This window comes from Molothrus ater, chromosome 2, assembly GCF_012460135.2.
Source record: "Molothrus ater isolate BHLD 08-10-18 breed brown headed cowbird chromosome 2, BPBGC_Mater_1.1, whole genome shotgun sequence".
Lineage (NCBI taxonomy): Eukaryota > Metazoa > Chordata > Aves > Passeriformes > Icteridae > Molothrus > Molothrus ater.
Genome location: NC_050479.2, coordinates 4820549 through 4832034, shown reverse-complemented (window position 1 = coordinate 4832034; position 11486 = coordinate 4820549). Strand labels below are relative to the sequence as shown.

Genomic DNA, 11486 nt, shown 5'->3' with positions numbered 1-11486 from the left:
TAAACTATATAAAATTGTGTGCTTGCAAGTGAGGGCAGTTTGGCCATTCAAATCAGAAAGATCTTTTTGGAAATTGAAGGGTTTTTAGTGCTTTTGCAGGTGTTTGTGTAGTAAACAGTTGTGTAAAGGCACAGCTGTGGGAAATGGGATTTGATGTGAGGAGATGGGGACACTGAACAGCCAAAGGGAGAACAAATACAAGTAACTCCTGGAGAAATCTCTCTTCTGAGCTCTTAAAAAATCTGGTTTACTTGGTGTCAAAGTACACCTTCACCAAGCTTTGCAGTGCTGTTAGAAATGCCCTGCCTAGTTCCAGAATTGGAGCAAAAGGCCATGTCATTATGGCACATCACCCTGGCATGCTGGAGCACATCTGGATGTGCACATCTGGAGCTCAGTAGTGCAGCACCTGTTTGTTGTAGCTGCAGCCCCTCCAGGAGCTGAGGCAGAGTCACTGCCCTGCAGTGCCTGGAGATTCCAGCCCTTCTGGAAGGGAGCTGCTGCCAAAGCTCCATGCCCCCAGAGCCCAGCAGGCATTTCCTCCATCTGTGATCTCTTCAATCTTACAGAATCACAGAATAATCTGAGCTGGAAGGGACCTCAGGGCTCACTGAGTCCAGTTCTTGGCTGTGTGCAGCCCCTGGAATCCCCCCATGTGCCTGAGAGCATTGTCCAAACACTCCCTGAGCTCTGTCTCGCTGCAGTGACCAGAACCTGGGGAGCCTGCTCAGTACCCAACCATCCTCTAGGGGAAGAACCTTTTCCTAATACCCAACCTAAACCTGCCCTGACACAACTTCAGGCCATTTCCCCAAGTCCTGTCAGTGTCAGCACAGAGCAGAGATCAGTGCCTGCCCCTCACAAGGAGCTGTGACTGCAGTGAGGTCTCCCCTCAGCCTCCCCTTCTCCAGGCTGAACAGACCAAGTGCCCTCAGTGGCTCTCACAAAACTTCCCCTGCAGACCCTTTACCATCTCTGTAGCTCTCAGGACATTCTGCAGTAGTTTAATATCACCCCTATGCTGTGGTGACCAAAGCTGCTCACTGTAGTCAAGGTGAGCTGGTGCAGGTTAAACCTGGCTGTTCCTCAGTGCATGAGCAACTCAAGGTCTTCTTCTTGTGCAGAAGTGGAGACACCATCTCCATCCAGAGAAATTGAGTCAACTGAAGTCCTGTAGCAGCGTGCTTGTAATGTCCAAAGAGTTTCAGGCCTAAACCCTGCTGTCACAGGTTTTTCATCCAGTGGCATACAGGATTTTAGTGCTGCACAGGATATTTATTTCTGCTTGATGTTACCCGCTCCTTGCTGTGCCCGAGGACATTTTTCCCCCTTCCATTCACTATTGGTTCATTCCCCAGCTGACCTTTGGCAGAGGGAAGGAGTACCTGAAGCACATCATGGACGTGCACAAGGAGAAGGGTTATGGCTGCAGCATCTGCAACCGGCGCTTCGCCTTGAAGGCCACGTACCACGCGCACATGGTCATCCACAGGGAGAACCTGCCCGACCCCAACGTGCAGAAGTAAGGCTTGTTCCACTGAGAAGAGCTGCCTGCTTGGAGTTCTAATGGTTCTGCCTCCTGGGGGGCTCTTAGGGAATTTGGCTGTGCTAAAATAACTGTGAAATTTGGGTAAAAATGTTCATTATGAGCTGGAAATGTGTGCCGCTGGTGATTGGCTTCACACGGGTCACTGAGTCAGCAGCCCCCCAGTTTGGGCTTTGCAAAGTGTGAATCAGTGATTTTAATAAATAGTTTTGAAAAAAATTTGAGTGTATAGCAATGCCAGACTGCTCCAAGCTTGCAGTTAACTTGGGGGTTTCTTAAGGCTCATTTAGAAAAACTTGTGCTTCAAGGAACTTCTGGAGTAATTAGTATTAGCAAATGAAATACACTTAGTGACAGAGATGCCTGAGAATCACCTCTGCCTCGAGAGAAGAATCACAGTTTTTGGTCTCTTTGGTTTCAGATACATCCATCCATGTGAAATCTGTGGCAGGATTTTTAACAGTATAGGAAATCTGGAAAGACATAAGCTTATACATACAGGTAAAAATGTTGTTTCTTTATAATTATCAATACCAAAGAGAAATTTCTGTTGCCAGTGCCTGCCTTTTTTTTTTTTTTTTATTTGCTAGAGGATTTTCGCTCTATGTTACGACAAGACAAATATAATATTTATTCTTTTAGAGTAAACCAGTTTTCTAAAGCAGGGAATATTAATGAAGAGATTTGATCTGGACACACAGTCCAAATGCCTAGTTAATATGTTTGCACGATTCATCTAATTCTGTATTCTGTTCTTCCCCAAATTCTTATCCATGCCACCTTCTCACCATTACACAGGCTGAAACCTGCTATTGCAAAATCATTTTTAACAGCTCATTACTATTTCATGCTATGCAGTCTTCTCCTACCTCAGGCTTCATCTGTTTTTTCTCACACAAAAAGCCAGCTTTTCTCTCTCCAAAGTCTTCTAATTTACTTTGGGCTACAATATCCATGAAAGGTGTGCTTGTCAGCATAGGTGTGCTTTTGCCCTCTAATTCACCACTTTAATCAGTTTTTAGGAGATGCACATTACTCATTAACATTTTTTTTTCTTTATGTTGTCTTTTAAATTTATTTTCAAGGTGTAAAAAGTCATGCTTGTGAGCAATGTGGCAAATCATTTGCTAGAAAAGACATGTTAAAAGAACATATGCGAGTCCATGATAATATCCGAGAATACTTGTGTGCAGAGTGTGGCAAAGGTATGTCTGCTGCCTTGTTTTCCATTCACTGTGATACTGAATAGCAGGTGAATATCTGAATTAAAACAACTGCCATGCTGAGAGTAGTGGCAGTGCTGTAAATCCTGCATTTTGAGAGGTAGAAAATGTATTAATCAGCAGCATTGTTGTTACGTGAGCTGCCCTAATTTTGTACAGTTTGGTTTCATGGGCTATAACACAATACTGATTTTAGTAGAATTTGTTTCTGTCAGGTTGAAGAATGCCTGATTTGCAGCACAAAAGAAAATGCAAGTTGATCTTTTCATTGTAGGCTTTTTACAGGCTTAAAAAATAGAGTAATTTCTCTCTGTAAGAGCCCTAAGAGTCAAAGTCACTTTGACTTCTTTAATTTCTCATGTTATAACTTGAACAAATCTGAGCTGGTATTTTAGTGAAAGACTGTAATAAGTCTGACACCTCTAAGGATGTTTTATCTTTGCTTGTCCCTGCTGTTTCTCTATCAGTGATTACTCAGATTTTTTCCAGAGCTTTTTTTTATGGAATTAAAATAATAATGATGAAATGCATTGCTACGTAAACAATTAAAAATATGCAACCGTGGACTTGCAGCAAATATAAAATCGAGCTGTTGGTTAACAACATGAGCCTGATTTCTCCCCTGAAGGTGGGAGTGATGGACTAAGTGTCCTGTGCCTTCTGCCTCACAGGAATGAAGACAAAACATGCTCTTCGTCACCACATGAAGCTGCACAAGGGGATTAAGGAATATGAGTGCAAGGAATGTCACCGAAAATTTGCACAGAAAGTCAACATGCTGAAACATTACAAGAGACACACAGGTGAGAGCTCCAGAGATGGACAAAAGTTGCAGTGAATCAATTAAATCTTTCCCAGGAGAATTCTTACCTAGAGCAGTCAGACAGTATGACAAAAACTAATAAAATATGTATGTTCTGCTCTTTGAAAAGTGAGATTTTGTCCTGTCCTCAGCTAGGACCCCTTGTTCTAGAAATAAATGCAGATTAATTGGTATCAAGTTTTGCTTTTTTTGAAAGGTTCTTGGTCTAGAGTAGCTCTGCAGTGTTGGGGATTTAAATTAGTGTTCAGGTTGTGATTTCCCAAAACAAAGTTTTACTTCCCACATCAGTTTCTCTGATATTTATTTTCTGCTGGATATAGTGGAATGGTTCAGCTAAAAGTAGCTGGTGAAGGTAGGCTTCAGCCTTTTTTTTTTTGTTGTCTGTGATTTTTATTTTTTTAATGTTACTAATAAAAAACTCAGGATTGTCCCAGATACCTTTAGACTGCTTTCACAGGTGCCAAATGTGCTTTTCATGCAGGAATCAAAGATTTCATGTGTGAGCTCTGTGGCAAGACCTTCAGCGAGAGAAACACAATGGAGACTCACAAGTTGATTCATACAGGTAAACCCTCTAAAAAGCAATATCCAGCAAAAATACCTTAATTTTGCTCCTTAATTTTGATTTAGACTGGCCAGTCTTGGAACTAACGTTGCACATCCTGTTACCAAACATCAATTATTGCTCTCCTTGAGGCGTTGGCAATCTGATGTTCATCCATTGGGTTTCCTTCCTTCCCTCTGCCACCAGTAGGAAAACAGTGGACGTGTTCAGTGTGTGATAAGAAGTATGTCACTGATTACATGCTGCAGAAGCACATCCAGCTCACCCATGACAAGGTGGAAGCCCAGAGCTGTCAGCTGTGTGGCACAAAGGTTTCCACCAGGGCGTCCATGAGTCGACACATGAGGCGTAAACACCCAGAGGTGAGTGAGTTTGAGTGCTGGATTATGGAATTTTTAATTTTTTTTTTTTTCTTTTAAAAGAATGTTTATGACTTTTGGTGACTTGAAAGGAGTTGCTGTGTTTCCCTCTCTCTTTTTCCTGTTCTTTTGGGCCCAATTTTAAGTAGTATCTGTGAAACATGGACTTAACTGAATCAGCCATTTCACTATCTGATTCTCAGTCCCTAAAGATGAAGTTCTTCTGATTATTTAAATCTCTTTTCTGTTTCTACCCTGGCTTAAATGTATGTTTTTTCATGTTTTGTCTCCATCTATTAGTGAGTATAATGGATTCTTTTTTCCCCATTGTGTTCTCTGTTTTCAGAAGTGATCTGAAAGAAGTGGTGAATAGAGAGGTGATGGCAGCATCTGTTGATGGTGCAAAGTTATTCTCAGTATTAAAGATGAATGCTGACTGGAGAGAATGTGGATTAGAGGGATGTTTTGTCTGACCCCAGCAGGGTTTTTTTCTGTGTTCTAAATATTGTGTTTCTCCTCAGCATTTCCTGTTTAGATTTGATTAAGGCTTGTCTGTTCCCTTTGAGGCTTTTTAACATTTTTTTAACTACCAATTTTTCATTAGCATTGCTTTGCTGTTTTATCATGATGATTGTGAAGGAAGTCAACAAAATGCTTTGTTTATTGATTTGGGGATTTAAAATGCAGCTACATATCTGAAATCCAGAGGGCAGTTTGTCTCTATTCTTTGATGAGCTGAGATGTGTAGATTCATCTGAAAATAATGAAATAGGACACAGTTGATAGGTTTATAAATTGAAATGATAACATAATACTTTTTTTTTCCAAACACGTTGTTTTCTGTAGAATTCATCACGTTCCACAGCGTTATGTTCTGTCTAGAATATGAAAATGGACATGTTCTTCTACTGTGTTTAAATTTTGCTGGATTTCAGCAAGAGGGAAAAGGTGATATGCCAAAAGGTTATTTTAAAAAGCCACACTTAACTCCCTGTATTAAGTACTACATGTAAAGTGCTAGACTACATCACTATTGCTTGGTGATGGGGTTTATTAGGGAAATGCTGTGCTGTTTGACTGTGGTTTGCAGTGCTGCAGCTGACACCTCTCTGTGTTCAGATTCTTTCAGTGAGGATTGATGATTTAGAGCCACTGCCAGAGACAACCACCATTGATGCCTCTTCAATTGGGATTGTTCAGGTGAGCTCCAGGCCTGCTGCAGGGTGAGGTGGGACAGCACTTTTTGGGTACAGAACACAGCTGGGTGTGGGCTGATGGGTGAGGAATGTGCTTTTTTAGAGAGTCAGCCCCAGTGGAACATGTCCAAGCAGCCACAAGCTGCTGATCTGCTTGCTTGTATAACAGGCAGAATGTAATTACAGGGTGAGGTCTCAATCCCTGGAGTGAGGATTTTGCTAAAGTTTGTTTCTTTGCTTGAGAACTGACAATAAACCAGCTTCAGGTGATTGTCTCTTTCTTGGAACCTCACTAAGCAAAAAGACTTGATGCTCTGTTTGGAAATGTGTTGCTGCAGCCGGAATTAGCCTTGGAACAGGGTGAACTACCAGAAGGGAAGCAGCACATAAAAGCTCCTAAAAGTGGCCAGAAAAGAAAACAAAAGTCAAGTGAGGAGGAGGAAGCTCAAGTGCCTGAGGACCCTGCCTTTAGTGAATACACAGAGAAGGAAGGTGAATTCACAGGGAATGTTGGAGATGAGACTAATTCAGCTGTCCAGAGCATCCAACAGGTGAGCTGCAGGAGGAGGGTGATGGGTGGCATTGCTTAGAGGGATAACCCTTCTTTTGGTTAAAAAAACATCACAAAAGAGTGGTTGGAACATTTGGAGCTGATTGGATAAATTGTGGTAACACAAAGATGGGTTTAAAAACCCAAGAAGTTGGACCAATAAGCTCCTCATGTTTGTTTTATTTCCTCTGGGGTTAGATCAATTTGTTGATATCACAGTGTAGATATCACTAGCTGGCTGAAGCTGGGATTAAAAGAATGAAAGTTAATTTGTCTGTTTGTTCTGAATGTTCCATATCCCTCTCTCCCATCACCATCTTACTTCTACCCTTGGAAGTTGGTACATTCCAAATTTCCTACTTTCCCATCTGTGTGTGGCTTCTCTCGCTGGCACCACGTGAGCCCACCAGCACTTCCCTGGTATTTGGTGGTCACTCAGAATCTGCTGAGTGATCAGGTCACTGAGGCTGAGGTCAACTTTGTGTTTGTCCTCAGGTGGTGGTGACCTTTGTGCTTCTCCTCAGGTGGTGGTGACCCTCAGTGCCTGTTGTGTTTCTCCTCAGGTGGTGGTGACCCTCAGTGATGTTTGTGTTACTCCTCAGGTGGTGGTGACCCTCAGTGCCCTTTGTGTTTCTCCTCAGGTGGTGGTGACCCTCAGTGACCCTCAGTGATGTTTGTGTTTCTCCTCAGGTGGTGGTGACGCTCAGCGACCCGAACGTCTCAGCCCCCTCCAGCTCGGTGGGACTCACCAACATCACGGTGACCCCCATCACCACGGCAGCTGGCACCCAGTTCACCAACCTGCAGCCCGTGGCCGTGGGCCACCTGTGTCCCCCAGAGAGGCAGCTGCAGCTGGACAGCTCCATCCTCACCGTCACCTTCGACACCGTCAGCGGCTCGGCCGTGCTGCACAACCGCCAGAGCGACATCCAGCTCCCACCGCAGCCCGAGGCTCCCAACCCCCAGTCTGTGGCCCATTTCATAAACCTGACCACCCTGGTGAACTCCATTGCTCCCCTGGGGAACCCCCAGATGACAGAACAGCACCCCCTGAGCTGGAGGTCAGTGCCTCAGACTGATGTGCTGCAGCCCCCGGCGCCGGCCGCGCCGCAGCAGCCGGGCCAGCAGCCCGTCCAGACAGAGCAGCAGCAGCAGCAGATGTACAGCTACTAATTTATACTTGGGCATGGACAGTACTCAGAGACACAGAAAAAACACACAGACCTTTGGAAAATTTCTACTAGGATTGTTTGCTGGATACCAAACAGAGATGGGAATTTTATTTCATCGTTTATACAACGAAATTTAAGATGGAATTGGCAGATCACCCTGCAACACCCCAGTCTGAGGTTCTCATGCTGTCTCTAGACCTTGCACTGTCTTAAAAAAATAACAGAAAAGGGAAAAAAAAAATCTCACCACAAATTTAACACCCCCTTGCAGTTGTGCACTAAGATTGAGATTTGACAGGTGCATCATCACACACCTTAACCAAAGCAGGGAAATCCTAAATTTTGCAGCACTTGTGATGTACAGAAACCCTTTCAGCCATACCATGTCACTTCTTTCCAAGTCTGGAAATGGCATCTGAAGACCTTGTTCACAGTGGGTGGAATGTCCTTGTGGTCAGCTGGTAGAGACTGAAACGTGAAGACACAAAGGGGCAAAACAGGAATTGTCTTTGTTTCTTATCTTCTTTAGGTCTTATATCTAACAACATCAGTAAAGTAGGTGGAATTTGGGGTTTTGGGGTGGGCATGAGTGTGGTGTGGAAGAAAATATTACCAATTATTTCCATTTTAGTCATGGGAAAAACCCTGTACCCATCAGACAGTGATAGTGCTACTTGAGCCAGAGAGCTGATCCAATGCTGAAACAAATTTTTATGGTCTTCTAGTCAAGTTTCAATCAAACCAATTACAAACTGAAAGAAGAATGTGATACAGTTTTATGTAATTTTTAAAACCTCCTCTTTCAATCTCGCTTTTAGCTAATAGGCCTGAAGAGCAATCAGTCCCCTTTGATCAATTTCAGGATGTGAATTTTTTTCAATTAGACTTATTTCATCCTGTAATAAACATTTGAGAAAGCATTCTTTTTATATATATATACATATATATATATATATATATATAGCCTTTGTATTTTACTGCGTGTTCTTGGTGAGTATTTGTGTGAAAAACACTGTTACCAACACAATTCATGAATTCTTTCATCCCCGTGTCGCCCTTCTCACAGAAAAAAAAAAAAAGTATGGATCCTGTTCCTTCTGTTCCCAAAATTTATTTTCGAAGTTCACAGCCACACACAAGGTTGTGTGAAGTGCAAGGAAAAGAAAAAGGAATGTCTGAAGCATATTCTGTGTCCTGCCACATGGAGTCAGTGTGCCCCAGTGTATAAAGGGCAAGGTTTGCATGACTGCTGGGGATGCAAATCCTGGGCTGGGTCAAACACGTCTGTGCTGACAGAACCCCTTCATTCCATTCTCCATCCATGGATGTGCAGTCTGGACTTTTGCATGTCAAGAAGATAGTGCTATTCCCACAGGGAAAATGAGCTGGTAGCAAAAAGGAATAAACTAAATATATATATATATATAATATGCATATATATATATATATATATATATATATAATGTTGTTGCTTGAAATCCTGAAGGGTAAACCCTGCTGTGGCTGAAGAACAAGGTCCTTTGGGGCAGCAGACTGAGCCACAGAACTGTGCTGAAGGGTTTTTTTTTTCCCTGAGGATAAAGCAGCTGCTGTGTCTGACAGTGAGGATGGATTGGTGGTTGTAAAAATCCTGTCTGTGCTTATTGTATTTATGAAAATTTCTATGTTTTAGCAGAAATATGAGTAGGAATGACTTCAGCTTTGAAAGTCTCTATTAACATGGACTACTTGACCCTTAAAGGTTGCCTTACAATCTCTACAACAAATTCTCCCAAAGTATAAATGTCTGAATATTAAAATTAACCTCCAGTGCTTTTCTTGGTGCCATGGCTGTGTCCAGAGGCTTGGGCTTTGTGTAAAGCTGCAGGACAGGGATAGCAAAGGGGTTTCTGGTGATAGAATCTGTGTATCAGAGGAGCAAAACTACTTTTAATAAAATGTCAACAGGTCTATAAAATACCTGCATGGGAGGGACCAGTATTGGATGGGACAAGGATGCATATTAGAAAGAAAGGTACCTTTTAGCAGTGTGGGAAAGAGAAGTTTTTCATTCCCTGCTCACTTCTGTCTTCCTTAGGCGCTTTTCACACAAATACTGTGAGCTCCTGTAATTTTTTAGCCTCCCAGTATCCTGAGTACAGTTCCTGGATTCTTTCACCACTGGCTTGAGCTAGTTCAGTTTCTCCTCAGCTGTCCTGCCCACAAATTCTGTTTCACACCAAACCAATGGGCAAGAGAAAGCCAGGTTTTATTTATGAATGATATTGTTTATGTACTTGAAACTTCTTTTTCCCCCCTGTGTTTGCCTAATTGATAAAGGCACATTATCTTTTGTCAGGTGGAAAAGGGGAAAAACAGGGAAGGAAAGCAAATTCTGTGATTCTGTGAAATGGAGAACTCACATGATTCTGTGAAATAGAACTCCTATTACCACAACACTTGAGTTGTGGTAATATAGAATTTTTACACAATCAAAGTTTTGTTGAGACACATGTAAATGGTGATTAGGCTTTTAATTGGGGAGGAAGAGGTTTTTACCTTAGCAGAGTCAGTCTTCTCTATGTTGATACTACTGACAGTGGCATTTGTGCTGCATTTAATCAACTTGCATAATTTTAACACATAATTTCCTGCTTGATAAGAGTAGCACTCAGAGGAAATCAACTTTCAGAGACCTCTCTGGCTTCACAAAAATCTCTATTCTAATGTAATTCCCTGGTTTTCTGTACTCTTATGGGGTTTGGCATCCCTCCCATGCTAGCTGGCCTCAGTAACCCCATCCAGGCAATAGGATCTTGCCTTTCTGGCAGTGGTTGATTCCAGGTGATTTTAGAAGGAATGATCCCACAGGAAGTGCTTGCATGCTGGTTTTCACATAGAAATGTCCCTCTTCAGTCTCTGAGAATCCCCAAAATCATAGAACAGCCCAGGTTGGAAGGCACCTCAAAAGATGATTGATCTTGTCCAGCCTTTTTCTGGGGAAAGAGAGCATAGGTGAGGTGATAGAATCATAAAATCATCATTAACCTGTCTTAATTGCATCTTTTAAACGTCCAGTGACACAACTCTGGGAAGGTTGTTCCAGTGGCTGATTGTTTTTCCTGTAAAATTTACCTTAAATAATGTTCAGGAGGGGAAAATAAAACCACTGGAAAGGCTTTGGTTAGGCCAGGCAGTAGAAAACTCTAAATATGATCTTCCCAGAGCACTCCTTTGAGACAGGACAGGGAGTTTCTCCACAGCCCTTGCTGTGGTGCCTCATCATCTCCCAGCATGATTTTATTATTATTCCTGTTATGAACATCCATATGAGAAAACAACTGTATCTTGGGTGTGCTGCACCATGGGAAAAAAAGAAATCCAGAAGAAATTATTCTGTTTGCTTTTTGTTTCAAATGGTTTTGTTTGGAGATGTTGGAAATTGCTGCCTTTTCAGACAGAGCTTCCCTTGGACAAGCAGTGACTGCTCTCCCAACTAAGCCTTTTCCAGGTGAATACCAAAGTTGTACTGATGCTGTTTTCAAACTGCACAAGAAATAAAACCACTCCACAAGGGATGTGCAATCTAAATTTCCTCTGCCAATTTGTTCCCTGCCTTTTCAGCTGTAGGATGTGAAGGCTTTCTTGTTTTGCATAACAGCTGTTCAGTCACAAACTGGAATTACTTTGAGCCAAAGGAGTGATGTTGTGTGGTGTTCTGTGTATTGTCATTGTTTATTGCTAAGATTATTATTTAATTGAATGCTGTCTGTGGCACACTGGGCTCTGAAGTAAAGGAGCATCAAGGTACAGAACCCTTTCTCTGCCAGTGTTATTCTTTACTGTTCCTTAATTAAGATATCAAACATTTTTTTTCCTTCAAATCTCTTAGATTTGCCCCAAAAGCAATAAGATTAACTCTCATCCCCTGGAACTTTGTACATCCCAAATTAGAGAAGCATGGGGTAGCATTCTGAAATATTTATTCTGTAGCTTGTTATTGGTAAGAAGAGAAAGCAAAAGAGATTGAATCTTTCATGGCTTCTGTGCTGAGTTATCTCAGGAGAATTGAC

The 11486-nt window shown here is 42.2% G+C and overlaps 1 protein-coding gene across 6 annotated transcripts in view; it reads left to right on the top strand.

Moving 5' to 3' along the window:
- Positions 1-11228, top strand: part of PRDM15 (PR/SET domain 15) — a 35110-nt gene extending 23882 nt beyond the window's left edge. For 5 of the 6 annotated variants that reach the window (XM_036382578.2, XM_036382582.2, XM_036382567.2 and 2 more), the window contains 9 exons: positions 1359-1522; positions 1968-2047; positions 2632-2751; positions 3441-3572; positions 4074-4157; positions 4344-4519; positions 5636-5716; positions 6051-6263; positions 6953-11228. In XM_036382578.2, coding sequence (XP_036238471.1) covers positions 1359-1522; positions 1968-2047; positions 2632-2751; positions 3441-3572; positions 4074-4157; positions 4344-4519; positions 5636-5716; positions 6051-6263; positions 6953-7435 — 1533 coding nt within the window. In that variant the 3' untranslated portion in view covers positions 7436-11228. The remainder of the gene's footprint in view (positions 1-1358; positions 1523-1967; positions 2048-2631; positions 2752-3440; positions 3573-4073; positions 4158-4343; positions 4520-5635; positions 5717-6050; positions 6264-6952) is intronic. The other variant, XM_036382573.2, reaches the window with a different exon arrangement.
- Positions 11229-11486: the final 258 nt, after the last annotated feature.